The 17,414-nt window shown below is 37.5% G+C and overlaps 1 protein-coding gene across 8 annotated transcripts in view; it reads left to right on the top strand.

Annotated features, from left to right (window-relative positions):
- cacna1c (calcium channel, voltage-dependent, L type, alpha 1C subunit) overlaps positions 1-17,414 on the top strand; it is a 1,063,887-nt gene that overhangs the window by 863,333 nt on the left and 183,140 nt on the right. For all 8 annotated transcript variants that reach the window (XM_051921415.1, XM_051921414.1, XM_051921413.1 and 5 more), the window contains one exon: positions 5,345-5,432. In XM_051921415.1, coding sequence (XP_051777375.1) covers positions 5,345-5,432 — 88 coding nt within the window. The remainder of the gene's footprint in view (positions 1-5,344; positions 5,433-17,414) is intronic.

Genomic DNA, 17,414 nt, shown 5'->3' with positions numbered 1-17,414 from the left:
AAGGATTTTATAAGTGACTTTTCTGATTTCTTGGCAGAATTTATGCCAAAATATGACCAAGTTTTAATTGTTGGGGATTTTAATGTTCATGTTTGTTGTACTGGGAAGCCTTTGGTGAAGGACTTTTTAGATTTAATGGACTCTTTTAGTTTAATTCAGTCTGTTAATGGTCCCATTTAGGAACGTGGGCATACACTGGATCTTGTCTTTTCTCGCGGTGTATCTGTTCTTAATCTGGAAATTGTTGATGCAGTGTTTTCAGACCATATGCCCGTTTTATTTGATTTTGTTCCTATCTGTCAATTTGCTAAACTGTATGAACCTGTTCGGCGTTGCCGTGCTCTTAAATCTTCCAGTGCTGCTCAGTTTTCTGCTGTTTTTAATTATGAAGTGACCTCACAGCCCTCGGTATCTTCCAATACTGAGGAGCTAACACTTCAATTTAATTCTGCTTGCCAAACTGCTCTGGACTCTGGAAAAGCAGGAAACTAAAGCCCTGCTCAGAGCCATGGTTAAATGCTAATACCCGTGCCTATAGACGGGAGTGCAGGAGAGCTGAGCGGAGGTGGAAAAAGGACAAGTTGCAGGTTTCTTTTGAAATTTTGTGAGAAAGTTGGTTGTGTTATCAGAAAGTTTTGAAAGCTGCTAGATCAAAATTTTTTTCTGAAGTTATTGGCTCTAACTCTCACAACCCCATGTACTTTTTAACACATTGAGTTCTGTTCTTAATGTTCATGAACCTGTCTATCTGGAAGCTTCTAATGAAACTTATTTTCCAGAAACACGGTATTTCCTTTCATCTTTATGCACACAACTGTCAGGTTTATTTCCCTCTGAGATGCCAAGGTCCATGCTCTGTCCAGCACCTGCTTGATTGCCTTATTGACATAAGGAGTTGGATGACATTAAATTTTAATGAGAACAAGACAGAAGTCATGCTATTTAGACCCAATGGCACCAGCGGGACCCCCTGCATCGACCTTTCCACTGTGGCTCAATTTGAGAAATCCATGATCACAAATTTAGGTGTGAAAATGGATTCCACTTTTAAACTTGATAGCCATGTGATTGCAGTGGTAAAATCTTGCTTTTTCCAGTTGAGGCGGCTGTCAAAAATCAAGCCTGTTTTGTCTAAACGCAACCTTGAAACAGTGATACATGCTTTTAAAACATCTCGTCTAGATTACTGCAATGCGCTTCTTTTTGGAATTAGCCAGGCCTCCATTGCTCGCCAACAGCTGGTGCAAAATGCTGCTGCTCAATTTTTAACTGGCACAAGAAAGCATGAGCATGTTACCCCAATTTTGGCTTCCCTTCACTGGCTTCCAGTTTGTTTTCAAATCCATTTTAAGATCCTTGTATTTGTTTTTAAATCCTTTCATGTTTGTGCCCTATTTTATTTGTCGGAACTGCTGCACCTTTATGTACCGTCTTGCTCTCTCAGGTCAGCAGACCAGATGCTTTTACGTGTTCCCAAGGCACGATGCAAACTCTGAGGTAATCAGGCTTTTTCAGTTGCAGCCCCAAAACTCTGGAACGATTTGCCATTGCACGTTAGGCTGTCTTTAAATCTTATTTAAAAACACTCTTTTACTCCCTGGCTTTTAACCCAGTATGATATGTTGGTTATCTATATACTTTTTATTATGAATCTCTTCAGCTCTTATGTGTTTATGTGTTTCTGTTTCATTTACCCTTTGGTTATTGTGCGTCTGATATGTTGGGTTTTTATTGTACAGCACTTTGGTCAGCCTTGATGTTGTTTTTAAAGTGCTTTATAAATAAATAAATAGGAGATGGATATATGCAATAATATATATGTATACAGATGACAGACAATAACAAACAAAAAAGAGAATAAAATAATAAAAGATTCATTTCTCCTGTAGAAAAGACGCATAACTTATGAATTCTGATTTTTCAGTTCATATGTTCAACATGGATAAATTCTTTAGCTTATTATTAAACTTTTCATGCCTGCACAGCTATTCTGGATTGCCCCCAATCCAATACCACCACTTAATTTCAGTGTGTGCATATGAGAAGATACTCTGCCCTTTCTGTCTGGAATTAGGATGAGAAATTCATAATAGCCAGATCTTCTCTTTCACAAGATTATTGTCTTTCAGTTACAGTGATACCAATACTATAATACATTAGCAGGCTTTGCCCTATGTAGTAAATTGTAATTAATAATTTTCAGAATCAAAGTAGGTATACTTATGGTTGGAGGTAAACAATGTTTTGTTCTTTTCCTTGTTGGCTTTCTCCAGAAATGTGGAAGAATCTTCACTTCATTTTCTTTCTTTGTGTAGGAGCTTGTCTCCTTCGCCTTGGTTGCACCTTCTGGTTGCAGGCGGTACTGCAGTTTCTTCTCGAGCTTCAAACACACCACATTGGTTCTCTTGTTGCTAGCAAAATTATGCCTGCTGGGTCAACTGGTGATCAGTCAATCCCCTGTCGTTGGCAAGGTGAATGCATGGCTTTTAAGTATGCGGTCTTCCTCTGTTCATGCCCTTGCTATCTTCAGTAAGTTTTGACTAATAGCACCCCTCTTCCATCATCTGTTACAAACAGTCTTCCATTTTTTCAGTCCGGCCCTTGTTACCCATGCAGTAAATGGGATTACAACAGCTTCATTACCGGCACACTCTCTAAGCACTGGCATCTCTGCTATACAGCAGAAGTTATAGTTAGGTTGAACAATGAGCTGATAGAGGAAAACAATGAGTTAGGGTGTGTTTCAGGTCTTTAAAGGACTAAATAAAGATCTTTCACAGGGTACTTGGGTTCATATAAGCCAATCTTTTTGGCTGACCATTGATGCAAATTTCTGTACATCAGAGTTACTCATCCTTGAGTTATAGTCCTTTGTTCAGACTTGGATATCCAGCTCATGCCTCTGAGTGGTGTCCCTGTGATGGTCCATGGTCTTGTTTCAAGCATCTTATCAGATAAGGCGAGAAGGTTGCATTCTGGCGAGGGGCCACTTAAACTGAGACTTTTTAGCGGGCAATAAAAGTCTCTGGCAGCAGCATTTTAATAAAAGACTGCTCTGTTCTAAAGAACCATTGGACAGGTTTTCATAAAGTGAATTTTATTTTATTTTTATCATTTTTTTAACTATTTTAGTTTAAATGTGAGGATAGCCTTTTCTCACAGTAGTGTGGTAGGCAAATTAGGGATTCTTCAATTTGAGTAACATAAGGCCAATTGGTAGTTGTAACAGGTCATTTATTAAGTGGAAAAATTCAATCAGTGTTAACCTATGCAGTATTATTTCACATTATTATTGTGGAACCAACACTCTTGGGTAGAAGTAACATTTGTATTCCAGTAAGGCCCAATATTTCCAGTAAGGACTATCCTCAAAACATATATGACCCAGTAAGGTAGGTGTCTTGACACAAGGTGTATTTTGGATAATCTGAGTCTAGCAAGAGATATGTATGCAGTGTATAATTTTAAATCAAATTAGGCCATGCTTAGGACAACTGACAGTGTATTTTATTGAGGACTGACTTCCATCGATAATCTTAAAATCTACTTGAAAGGTCCTATTCCCAATACTGCCTCTAAATCACTAGAGATGTACACCTATAAATGCTCTAGAGTAGCTTCTAAATGTTACTACTACTAATAATGCAGTTTATTTATATAGTGCCTTTCCTATGCTAACCTTTATCAGAGATATATAGTTTCTACAGTTGCTATTTCGGCAAGGTTATTAAAGTTGGGAAGGTTTAATGTGGCAAAGTCTGTAATTTCCATTTAGTAAATTAATTGCTTTAATGGAATGTAATATTTGAGAGACAGTTGTTCAAAAGAAGCAAATAAACGGTTAATATGAAAATCTGTAATAGCCCCAATGCCATACTCATTCCATTTGTTAACTTTTGCATGCTTTAGGGATGGTGGGGGTACAATTTACAGTAACATCTCACTCATAAAGTGTCTCATGCATTGGCAGTACATTCAGTGTGAGTGCTGAGTGCTACTAAAGCATACACTGAGAAGTTGTGGCATTATTTCTCATTGTCACTTTCCAATTCAATACAAGTTAATTTCTTTAATGTTACTTTCATAGTCTCTTAATATTTTTCTTTGCAACCCTTTAGTACATTTGCAAGATAGGTAGCAACATGCCCTGTATAGCGCCCCCATCATCTGTTTTAGATTTCTGAGGAGCTATAGTAACTAATTCTCCTAGCTATTATAAGATAAAGATATGACCAACTGAGTAATATCTTTTTCTAACACTTCCTATAAGTTGCTAAAGTTAAATGGGAAAAGGTGTTTAAATTGTTACATAATTAAGATTGTGAAGCAGTTAAAGGAAACAAATAGTGTTAATGCAGAAAGTATTTTATCAAATAATATCTAATTTACCTGATTACTAGTAATTATACTGCATTTGGATTTTTTTCCTTAATATTTTTTTCTATGTCAATGTTTTTGAATGCAATTATCCAATCACAGATTTGTTTTTATCTTATTATGTTGATTTTTTGTGCCACATCTAACAATACTGATTACCAAAATTTTCATTTATTATACCCTGTTACATTTAATTTATCAACAAACTTCCAACAAATTTCTGTATAGGCTGATGAAATAAATAGCTTGGATTGCTTAAATGCAGCAAACATTTAATCTTTTTAAACTTTTCCAGTTAGCTTATTTTCTTGAATAAACCATATAAATGTAATCTACACTACTCCTTGGTATGCTGTATAGTCAGACTAGCTGAAGTTCAAAAAAGTTGTCATTTCAAACAGAATTCAATTTACTGACTGCAAAGGAACAAGAGAAGCAAATTTTAAATCAAATGCCATTCTCATTATGAACATGGGGAAAAGGCTAATAAGATTTTAACTCAACAAATATGAAAGAAGGAATTTTGGATCACAATTTTCAAAATGAATAATGCATTTTTACTAAAATTAAAAACTAATGAAATAAATAACAGTTTTAATGTATACTGAAGGATTGTATACTTATTGAAATTATGAATGCAAGATTTCTTTGATAAAAAATAAATGCTCCAACTTGATGCATTATATGTAGTGGAGATGGATAAAACTCCAGGCATTCTGAAATCCAAGATGATACAAACTCTTTACAATCTAGGAAGGCCACAGTTCCACATGAGTATTCAGCAGTTTTATTAAAAAAAAAAACACACACACACAGTGTTGTTACATACAATATGTATTTCACTGTAAATGTTTAGAACGTATTCCCACCATTTAAAAGACAGTATATTCAGACTTAAAGCCTATTATCACTGGAATGTCATGTTATTAATAGAAGAAAATCATGCTTTCTGTGTTGTGTTTGGCAGGTCAAGTGCGATTAATGTTGTGAAGATTCTGCGTGTGCTAAGAGTGCTCAGACCTTTGAGAGCTATCAACAGAGCTAAGGGGTTAAAGGTAAGAATGTTCCAACAATTATCTTTGTTCACTTTCTGACTATAAATGAGTTTTCTTATTTGTAAGTTGACTGTAAACATTTTATACCATTCATAGTATTTAGTCTCATCATTCATGGTCATGTATCAGCATGGTGTGCTTATTTTAACTTTTTATAATTTAGGCAATTCCAGTGCAATATTTCACAAAGACCATGTCAAGTATTAGGTAAAATTAGCTGCATGACTTTTAAAGGTAATATAGTCAAGTCATTTGTACACTATTATATAAAATTTTCCATCATATGTTCATTTAATTACTGGCATGTTTAGTGGTGACTAGTCTCTTGACTAACTAATACATTGCTAATTCAAGTTACTGACCTATAATTTACAATTATTTTTAACAATTTTGAAAATTGTCGTAAAATATTCTCTCATACGGCAAATAAAGGACATTGTCCGTTACCATCTATTGTATTCCTTTGCACATATCAATTTAGCTTCCTTAATAAAAAATAATTACAGTAATCCCTCCGCCATCGCGGGGGTTGCGTTCCAGAGCCACCCGCGAAATAAGAAAATCCGCGAAGTAGAAACCATATGTTTACATGGTTATTTTTATATTGTCATGCTTGGGTCACAGATTTGCGCAGAAACACAGGAGGTTGTAGAGAGACAGGAACGTTATTCAAACACTGCAAACAAACATTTGTCTCTTTTTCAAAAGTTTAAACTGTGCTCCATGACAAGACAGAGATGACAGTTCTGTCTCACAATTAAAAGAAAGCAAACATATCTTCCTCTTCAAAGGAAACAGAGAGGAAAGCAAACAAATCAATAGGGCTGTTTGGCTTTTAAGTATGCGAAGCACCGCCGGTACAAAGCTGTTGAAGGCGGCAGCTCACACCCCCTCCGTCAGGAGCAGGGAGAGAGAGAGAGAGAGAGAGAGAGAGAGAGAGAGAGAGAGACAGAGAAAAACAAAGTCAAAAATCAATACGTGCCCTTTGAGCTTTTAAGTATGCGAAGCACCGTGCAGCATGTCGCTTCACGAAGCAGCTGCACACAGAAGGTAGCAACGTGAAGATAATCTTTCAGCATTTTTAGACGAGCGTCCGTATCATCTAGGTGTGCGAACAGCCCCCCTGCTCACACCCCCTACGTCAGGATCAGAGAAAGTCAGCGCATGAGAGAGAGAGAGAAAGTAAGTTGGGTAGCTTCTCAGCTATCTGCCAATAGCGTCCCTTGTATGAAATCAACTGGGCAAACCAACTGAGGAAGCATGTACCAGAAATTAAAAGACCCATTGTCCTCAGAAATCCGCGAACCAGCAAAAAATCCACGATATATATTTAAATATTCTTACATATAAAATCCGCGATAGAGTGAAGCCGCGAAAGGCGAAGCGCGATATAGCGAGGGATCACTGTATAACCCGTTGATCTGTGTGAGTTTGCTAATTTCATTGTTCCAAACTCTATAATAATCTACACTTAATGAAACTGGTTTCTGAAAAGATTTTATACTGCCTTTTGATAACTGCCATAGAACTGTAATGCTTCCCCTATAAAAAAGACTTTACAGCATATTGTTTCTAAGTCTTCATCTAACATTGTTGGTGGCTGCATTTACCTTTCTTTATCTGGTACACTTTTGACTTTACCCTGCATGTCCTCTGTTTATATATTTGAATAAAACTACTTTCTAATTACCTGTTCTTTATTGTCCTTTTAAGCTAGTAACACACCTTGATGTTAACATTTTGTACAGAAATCTAACATTTACAATGCACATTATTGTAGTTTCAAGTTGCTCAAGCCTCCAGAATCACAGTTTATGCCTTCAGGTTAAATAAACTGGTCATCTCCTTGAGTCTTGCATAAGACAGCAAGCATTTCTGCAAACTTTAAGAGTAGAAAAGAGAGAAGAGAATCATTTCCCCCAATATACAGTTAGGTCCATAAATATTTGGACAGAGACAACTTTTTTTCTAGTTTTGGTTCTGTACATTACCACAATGAATTTTAAATGAAACAACTCAGATGCAGTTGAAGTGCAGACTTTCACCTTTAATTCAGTGGGGTGAACAAAATGATTGCATAAAAATGTGAGGCAACTAAAGCATTTTTTAACACAATCCCTTCATTTCAGGGGCTCAAAAGTAATTGGACAATTGACTCAAAGGCTATTTCATGGCCAGGTGTGGGCAAGTCCATCGTTACGTCATTATCAATTAAGCAGATAAAAGGCCTGGAGTTGATCTGAGGTGTGGTGCTTGCATGTGGAAGATTTTGCTGTGAACAGACAACATGTGGTCAAAGGAGCTCTCCATGCAGGTGAAAGAAGCCATCCTTAAGCTGCAAAAACAGAAAAAACCTATCCGAGAAATTGCTACAATATTACGAGTGGCAAAATCTACAGTTTGGTACATCCTGAGAAAGAAAGCAAGCACTGGTGAACTCAGCAACGCAAAAAGACCTGGACGTCCACGGAAGACAACAGTGGTGGATGATCGCAGAATCATTTCCGTGGTGAAGAGAAACCCTTTCACAACAGCCAACCAAGTGAACAAAACTCTCCAGGGGGTAGGCGTATCGATATCCAAGTCTACCATAAAGAGCAGACTGCATAAAAGTAAATACAGAGGGTACACTGCAAGGTGCAAGCCACTCATAAGCCTCAAGAATAGAAAGGCTAGATTGGACTTTGCTAAAGAACATCTAAAAAAGCCAGCACAGTTCTGGAAAAACATTCTTTGGACAGATGAAACCAAGATCAACCTCTACCAGAATGATGGCAAGAAAAAAGTATGGGGAAGGCGTGGAACAGCTCATTATCCAAAGCATACCACATCATCTGTAAAACACGGTGGAGGCAGTGTGATGGCTTGGGCGTGCATGGCTGCCAGTGGCACTGGGACGCTAGTGTTTATTGATGATGTGACACAGGACAGAAGCAGCCGAATGAATTCTGAGGTGTTCAGAGACATACTGTCTGCTCAAATCCAGCTAAATGCAATCAAATTGATTGGGCGGCATTTCATGATACAGATGGACAATGACCCAAAACATACAGCCAAAGCAACCCAGGAGTTTATTAAAGCAAAGAAGTGGAAAATTCTTGAATGGCCAAGTCAGTCACCTGATCTTAACCCAATTAAGCATGCATTTCACTTGTTGACGGCTAATCTTCGGACAGAAAGGCCCACAAACAAACAGCAACTGAAAGCCGTTGCAGTAAAGGCCTGGCAGAGCATTAAAAAGGAGGAAACCCAGCATGTCCATGAGTTCAAGACTTCAGGCTGTCATTGCCAGCAAAGGGTTGTCAACCAAGTATTAGAAATGAACATTTTATTTCCAGTTATTTAAGTTGTCCAATAACTTTTGAGCCCCTGAAATGAAGGGATTGTGTTCAAAAAATGCTTTAGTTGCCTCACATTTTTATGCAATCGTTTTGTTCACCCCACTGAATTAAAGCTGAAAGTCTGCACTTCAACTGCACCTGAGTTGTTTCATTTAAAATTCATTGTGGTAATGTACAGAACCAAAATTAGAAAAAAGTTGTCTCTGTCCAAATACTGTATTTATGGACCTAACTGTAAATGTTTATTCTAAAATTATATTGATTAGATCCTGACAGGTTTTAAGAATGTTTTAACAGATCCTCTAAGTAAGATTTTTTTCCAATTTCAAATAGTATAGAATATCAGTTATCCACTGACTTAAAAGAGGTGGTCTAGGATTCTTCCAATTAAGCACGATAAGTCTATGTGCCATTAGTGAAGTAAAGGCAATTACAGTTTAATTCTCCACTTTAAGCCCACCTGGGAGTACACCAAACACAGCTGTTAATGGAATAGGAGTTGTTGTGACACCAAGGCTCTCTGTAGGCATTTAACACTAGAATCCCTGGAGCCTACAAAAAAAGTCGTAATGCCAGGCCACCTTAAACTCCTTTGCACCTTTTCGTCAACGTCTTTGTTTTGCAAATTTGCCAATCAGCATAAGCAGCAAGCAGCCTGCTATCCCATCCCCCCAACCAACGCAGCTGAAGTTCTCCTAGTTAAAGCATGTTTATCAGGGTGTGAGGTGCCTGGAATTGTATCAGGTCAGGTTGGGGAGTATGCACTGGTACAGGGGTAAATAATATATTGTTATTTGGAATGCCTGTATTTCATGTGTGTTCTGTGTCTACAATGAAAACTGAACTGAACTAAAATTGAATTAACACTAGAATCCCTGAAGCCTATAGAAAAAACTTGCTGCCTGTGCTGATTGATACATTTGCAAAACAAAGACGCTGATGATGAGGTACGAAGGAATTTAAGGTGGCCCAGCATTACAACTTTTTTGTAGGCTTCAGGCATTCTGGTGGTCCAGAATTATGTTAATTTGGTACATCCCCAAAACATGTGGCCCAGTGAGGCTGGAGCTCAACTACAACGTTTGCAGGTTGGATCTTGTCCTGAAAATATTTTGGACAATTTAAACGAGATAGATGTGCTCAATAAAAAGATTTTAAGTTGAATAAGTGTATGCTTTGCACATATGCAGCTAGTGTGAATTCTGTGTGTGGTTGCCTTCCACTCCTTGTCTGAAATGTTGAGTAAGAGATCCTTTTCCCACTGTATTCTGGGATCTTTGAAAGGAAGGGACTTTAAATGGTTTTATATAATATAAAATGTTTTGATTCTTCAAGACTGATCAGTATTTCTTCTGGAATACAAATAGGTTGGATGTAGGAAAACTGGGCAGATTTCATTTAGCAAAGTTACTAATTTAGAGATAGTGGAAAAATTGTCTTGATGGGAAGCTAACTTTGGAGTGTACTTTCACGTAGGATGCAAAGACATTATCTGTATACAAATCTGTAAATGATTTAATCCTGCAAGTTTTCCAAACATTAAAATCTGTTTTTTATTGTGTAGAGGTGCAACAGATAAAAGCTTCTCTGTCTCGAAGTACTTCCTAAATTGGTTCTATATTCTGGGTGAATGAAGGACAATTGAGTTGTTAGTATATTGATGATAACTTGTATTTACTGGGGTACAAAGCAAGGAATATAAAGAAGTACTGCAGGATTTTATTTTTATTGAGGACCAATCTTGCATGTGTTCATCTATTTGTGTCAATGTCCAGGTTTTTATAGCTTACTAATAAAACCTTCTGCTTTAGGTCATGGAAGGGTCGCCCTTTGGATGCGTAGATGTTTTGAATTCCAAATAAATTGGGTTATGATTGAATCTAATTTCTTAAAAAAGTAGTTGTTAATATATATGGGCATACTTTGAAATAGAAAAAGAAGCTTAGGAAGGATATTCATCTTGACAGTGTTAATTCTCCCTGCTAAAGGGAGATGGAGAGTAGACCATCTACCCACATCTTGTTTTTCCATGCAGACTGCAAAATTTGTTGAAAAAGAGTTTTATATTTTCTTGTGATGTTTATCCCTAACCATTTAAACTGATCTGTGATGATTATAGGGAAGGTGTCCAATCTAATGTTGCATGCTAGAGAGTTCACTGGAAAAAGCACACTTTTTTTCAAATTAATTTTAACTCCAGATATTTTTTGAAGTTCTGCTAGTGGTGTTATGACTGCAGGCATATACTTTTGTGAGTCTGATATATATAGTACCATAACATCTCCATATAGTGATATTTTCTGTTCAAGTCCATCTTTGATAATTCCCTTTATCTCAGATGCATTTTGAAAGTGAACTGCTAATGGCTCAATGACGATTGCAAATAGCAGTGGTGACGGGCATCCTTGTCTAGTATCACGTTCTAGTTTGAAGTAGTCTGAAGTAATGTTGTTAATACAAACTGAAGCTTCTGGACTGGTATATGGTATTTTAATCAATACACATATGTTCGGGTCAAACCCAGATTTGTGCAATTTAGTGAATAGGTGCCCCATTCAACCATATCAAATGCTTTTTCTGCATCCAAAGATAATATCTTTGGGGGGTTAGACTTTATGGGTGAATATATTACATTAAACAGAAGTTGAACATTGGAAGCCAAGTGTCTGACTTTAATAATTTAATAATTCTGCTTTGGTCTTATGATATTACTGAAGGAAACACTTTCTCAGTCCTTCTAGCTAGAACTTTGGAGAGTAACGTAACATCATTATTCAGAAGTGAGATTGGTCTGTATGATATACATTGTAATAAGTCCTTATTTTGCTTAGGAAAGACAGTAATTAATGCATGCTAAAAAGTTTGAGGTAGAATTTCATTGCTTTTGGCTTCTAGAAAAGTTGCTAATGAAAGGAGAGCTAACTTAATTTTTTTTAAATAAAATTAATCAAAGTAGCCATCAGGGCCTGCTGCTTTCCCACTCTGAAGTGAGTTTATAGAATCTAGTAATTCTGAGAGTGACAGAGGTTTATCCAATTCCTCTACAATGAGGATATCTAGCAGTAGCTGTGGTATCTGTGATGCATTAGATTGTGTCATGTCTTCCTTAAACTGAGTAGAATATAAATGTGTGAATTATATTTTCATGGTCAATGATTTTATCTCTGTCTGTTTTGGTAAATACAAATATTGCATTGCGAAATTCCTGCTTGTGGATTTATTGAGCTAAAATCTTATTAGCCTTCTCTCCATGTTCACAGTAATGATGTTGCGATTTAAAAATTAGTTGTTCTGTTTCTTTTGATGTCAAGGTTGAGTTCTGATTGCAAAGCCTGACTTTTCCTATAAAGTACCTCATTTGCAGACCTGGCATGTTCTTGATCTTTTCTGGTAATTTCACTGATTAGCTCTGACGCTTTTTTGGCTTCCAGTTTATTTTTGTGGGAGATATGAAATAATCTGTCCTCTTAAATATGCCTTCAAAATTTCCCAGAGTATACCTGCAGAAACCTCTGAGGATGTAATTGTCGTTAAAAAAATGTATTAATTTGCTTGGATATAAATTCTGTACAGTTCTTTTCAGCTAATAACAAGGGGACGCTTGCTTCGAGATGAGTATATGGAGTATAGTGATTTAAGCTCCATAATCAGAGGTTATGATCAATTACAAACTTGTTTTTGCAATATTAGATGTTATCGCCCCTGTAGCTGAAGACCTATCCAGGTCTGGATTTAAAACACAATTAAAGTTTCTGACCATTATATGTTCAAGAATGGATGCCAATACATTTTGGATGAAGTTTCAATCATCCACATTGGGTGAGTAGACATATATCAAAATCACTTTACAATTAAATAAATTATTCATCATGGTCAAATATTGCCCTTCAGGGTCAGATAGTATATCTGATACAACAAATGAAATTGTTCTATGTATTAAAATTCCCACACCTCTAGTTTTCTTTGTATAGCTGCAGTGAAATATTTGGCCAGTCCAGTCTCTTTGCAGCCGAAACCGATCCTTGCTTAATAAGAAAGTCTCCTGTAAAAATACTATCTTGGCATTTAGACCTATTAGGTGAGAGAATACTTTCTTTCTCTTTAATTCATGATTGAGACCTTTGACATTCCAGCTCACAAAGTTGTTGGTCATTGTTTGGTAATAGAGACATTACTTCTGAACTTTGACATTTTATAGTCATAAATTTAGGTAGTACATTACTACATAAGATAGCTTTAACCATAATTTCCAATTTTGCCAGGAGTTACGGCTATGAAGACTCTTGTTGTGTTTGTACTTACAATTGTGGGGGTAAAAAGGATAGATTAGAAATAGCTTGCTCTCGTTCTACCGCCCCAAACAAAACAAGCCTCCCAGCAGCAGTGTAGAAAGATTAAAGTAGATATCTGTTAGCAAAACAGCCCAAATACTATTAACCTAGAACATAATCTTAAACAGTCCAGAAAGCATAAACCCAGGGATTGATGTTAAACAGTTCCTATGGAGAAGCAGATAACATATGATAGTACAATCCTAATACAATGAGCCAAGGATGTGATGTTAAACATTCCCCTTTGGACAAGTTATAATCATAATCAAAATGTAAATGTAGCCGAGAAAGGAATAGAATATAAAATGACAGCAAAAGTCTCATTGTGAATAGACTAGATTGGAGGTAAAATCTTATTTGCCTGGCCAGGACATGATGTAACTCACAATCATATTTCAAAAGGTGTCTGGATCAATTTTCTTAGCTCTTTTTCTGCTTCATCCGGAAAACTAAAAATGTAGGACTTGCCTTGAATATTCACTCTAAAATTAGCAAGATACAAGAGGCTATATCTGATTTTGGCTTTGCATAAGCGCTGTTTAACGCATGTTTAGAAGCTGTTGAAGGTGAGAAATCAGGGAAAATGTGGATGTGCTTATTTTCAAATGTAATCTCTTGTTTAACTTTGAGATGTGACGTCAAATTTAGTTTAGGTTGTAATTTGTCGAAATGAACAGTAAGGCTTCTGGGTTTTGAGGCATTCAATCCACTTATGTGGTAAGTTGCTATTATCTTGGTGTCTGATTCAAAGTCCTCTCCAGTTATTTTAAAGAATAGTTTGAATTGAATTGGTTTGGTCCGTTTATAGGAGATGGACGTCTGAAGCAGAGCTCCGCTAGCAGCGGCTTTATTTTCCCACGTATTTCATATTATTTAGAGGTATCCTGTATTTAACCCGACCAAGGAACTTCCACTACAATATACAAGCATGAGTAACAAGAAGAAAAGTCAGAAAGAACCGGAAAAGAAACTTAAAGCTGCATCGAAGTCCGGACAGACTTCCGGCCTGAGTGCAAGTGTAAGGTATGGCATCACGGAGACTGACCTAGAACAGGCAGAAGAGTGCGCAGAATTCCTGGGACCCCGCTCCATTGTATCGTCTCCAGTCGAGAGTGAGAATGGGAGCGAAGGCGCAAGTGATACAGGTCGCGAGGGATCGCCGATTTCTGAGGATCATTCGAGACTAGAAAGAGCTCTGCAGGACGTGCTCTCATCTACTCATCGCGAGCCTGTAACAGGAGCTGCATTTTCACTTGCGAAGCACGAAAGCAGAAGCGAACTGTCCGAACTGAAAGAGATGATCGCTACACAGTCCACTGCCATAGTTACGGCCATGAAGGAGCTTAAGAAAGATAACACAAATGATCTTAAGAAGGTGGCCACTGAGCTCAAGAAGGATAACAAAGATAAGGAAACGCGTCTATTTGAACGTTTCGACGTGAACTTTAAAGGCATGTTGGAGAAATTAGTGGAACACATTGAAGAAACTAACTCCAAACTGAAAAGGCTTGATGATCATATTAATGACGTTTCAGATCAGCTGGAAGACGTTAAGCAGGGACTCACGGCTCGAGTGGAAACAGCGGAACAAATGGCATCTAACGCCGATGAAAAAGCCACAGCTGCGAACTCGGAATACAAAAAACTTGGAGACAGACTTGCAGCCCTGGAGGATGGGTGCAGAAGAAATAATATAAGAATTGAGGGTATACCTGAGAAACGAGAAAGCTCAAGCCCAGTGAAATTTGCAGTAGAATTACTGTCTAAAATAATTGGAGATGACTTTAAACTCGACAATGAGATAGCCACGGCTTATCGCACAAAGATACCAAGCGCCTTTAAATCTAGGTCTTTTATTGTCCGCTAAGAACGACTAAGATGTAAGCTTGATGTGATGGCACTTCTCAGACACAAGCAAGAGATTATATTCGAAAATAATCTTATTCGTATTTTTCCCGACTTCTCACCATCAACAGCTGCAAAACGCAGATCCTACAACGACATTAAAAGGATGCTACGGGAAGCCGATATCAAATACAGCCTCTTGTATCCTGCCAAACTGAAAGTGGAAGTTCAAGATGGACATTATATCTTCTTCAGCAAAGAAAAAGCTGAAAAAGAATTAAAGAAGCTGTTTCCGACACTTTTTTGAAAGTTAATTAAAATTAAAGAGCCGTATTCTATCAAGGCACGGGAAAGACCTATGATCTGATCGCTGGATCCATGTTTAAAGAGACTGGTATTATAATTATACATCTTATTTTTTTTTTTTTTTTTTAGCTGGACTTTATATGTTATATGTTTATGTTTTAATCGGAGTTATAGAGTTATAGACGTGAGTGTGAAAATGTGGAAGTGATTAAAGTAGGATTCGTTTTATTTATTTATTTTTTTATTCCTTTTTTTTTTTTATTTTACTATACCTTAAAGTAGACTGTTTAACTTCATACCCTTGGTTTAATGCTTGTTCTACTATTTATACAATTACCATTATACTATTACAGTATGAATTACCAGGTTTATCCTAGACTAGCTTTTAAAATCACTCCCAGGGTTTTTTTTTTTTTTTTTTTTTTTAATCTTAATATCTTAACTTAAAAGCGCTGAAGATCATTTCAAGCTTAAATATTGTTAATGAGAACATTTTCGGCAGATAGTATTAAGGATTTAACTGTAAAAGATATCTCTGTTTTAATTCTGTAACGCCGCTGCAGGGTGGGGTTTGTTTTGTTTTGGACGTGCTCTGTCTCTTCGTATGTCAGAGGACTGGAACATCGCGAAGTGGGGTCTAGCCTCATGTGGGGAGGCAAAATGGGGGGGTGGGGGGATAAAGGGGGGAGAGAAGGAGAGCAGGTTATATTTAATCTATTCTTATAATCCTTATAATTATAAATATCAATGCAGCAACAGGCTAACATGCAACAACTCCTGGGGAATCTTGAAACTAAGATTAAAACTGCCATATTACCAATTAAAACTATAAAATGACATTAAAAACTCAGAATCAATGTCTCCATGATGGGACAGTTAACTTTGTGAGCTGGAATGTTAAAGGCCTGAATCACGAATTAAAGAGAAAGAAAGTATGCTCTCACCTAACAGGCTTAAACGCTAAAATAGTATTTTTACAGGAGACCCACTTACTAACCAAGGATCAGTTCAGATTACAAAAAGACTGGACTGGCCAAATGTTCCATTCTAGCTTTATAAAGAAAACTAGAGGGGTGGGAATTCTCATACATAGAACAGTTCCATTTGTAGCATCAGAGGTAGTGTCGGACCCTGAAGGGAGATATGTGATGGTCATGGGCAACTTATATAACAGTAAAATGATTTTGATAAATGTTTATGCACCCAATGTTGATGATAAGGAATTCATGCAAAATCTATTTGCATCCATTCCCAATGTGAACACTCATAAAATTATAATGGCTGGGGACTTTAATTGTGTTTTAAATCCACTCTTAGATAGGACTCCCGTGACAGGGGGGATGACATCTAATACTGCAAAGATAATTACACAGTTTTTAAATGATCACAACTTATCAGACCCCTGGAGGTTTCTTAACCCAAACTCAAGAACATATTCGTCCTACTCACCAGTGCATTATAGCTACTCAAGAATTGATTATTTTTTTATTGATAATAATTTCCTGCCTACAATTAAATCATGCAAATATGACACAATTGTTATCTCTGACCATGCCCCTCTAGTCTTGGAGCTAAAATCAATAAGCCCCTCGTACTCACCTCGCAGATGGCGTCTTAACCCTCTTTTATTGGCAGACGAGAACTGCACAGAATCCATATTACTAACCGAGAATGCTAAACCGGATGATGGACGCAGGCACATCCGGCCATGGGCCGTAGCTGCAAAAAGACGTACTGCGCAGGCGCAAAAAGAGTCCGCGAGAGTCGGCTGAGGAGCCGAGAAAGGCGGACAAAAGAGGGCGAGAGAGGCGGATGAGGGGCCGCGAGAGGCGCAGGCGCAAAAAGAGTCCGCGAGAGTCGGAGAAAGGCGGAGAAAAGAGGGCGACAAAGGCGGATAAGGGGCCGCGAGTGGTGGACAAGACCACAGAAAAAAGGAGTGCGCACATACAAAAAGGAGAAATGAGGCGCAAAGTCAAACGCAGGAAAAGCACGAAACACATTGCACACGAAACTAGACCCGAAAAAAAAAAAAAAAAAAAAAAAGAGGCTCGCGCACAACAGCAAGGCACCCCCTCCTCCCCCCCCCCCCCTACAGGCACCGGACGGGACACACACCAAGAGGGGGATTCAACAAGCCCATGGAACACAAAAAAAAGAAC

The sequence above is a fragment of the Erpetoichthys calabaricus genome, chromosome 18, assembly GCF_900747795.2.
Source record: "Erpetoichthys calabaricus chromosome 18, fErpCal1.3, whole genome shotgun sequence".
NCBI lineage: Eukaryota > Metazoa > Chordata > Cladistia > Polypteriformes > Polypteridae > Erpetoichthys > Erpetoichthys calabaricus.
Note: the sequence above shows the minus strand (reverse complement) of the source record. Positions and strands in the feature narration are given on the sequence as shown.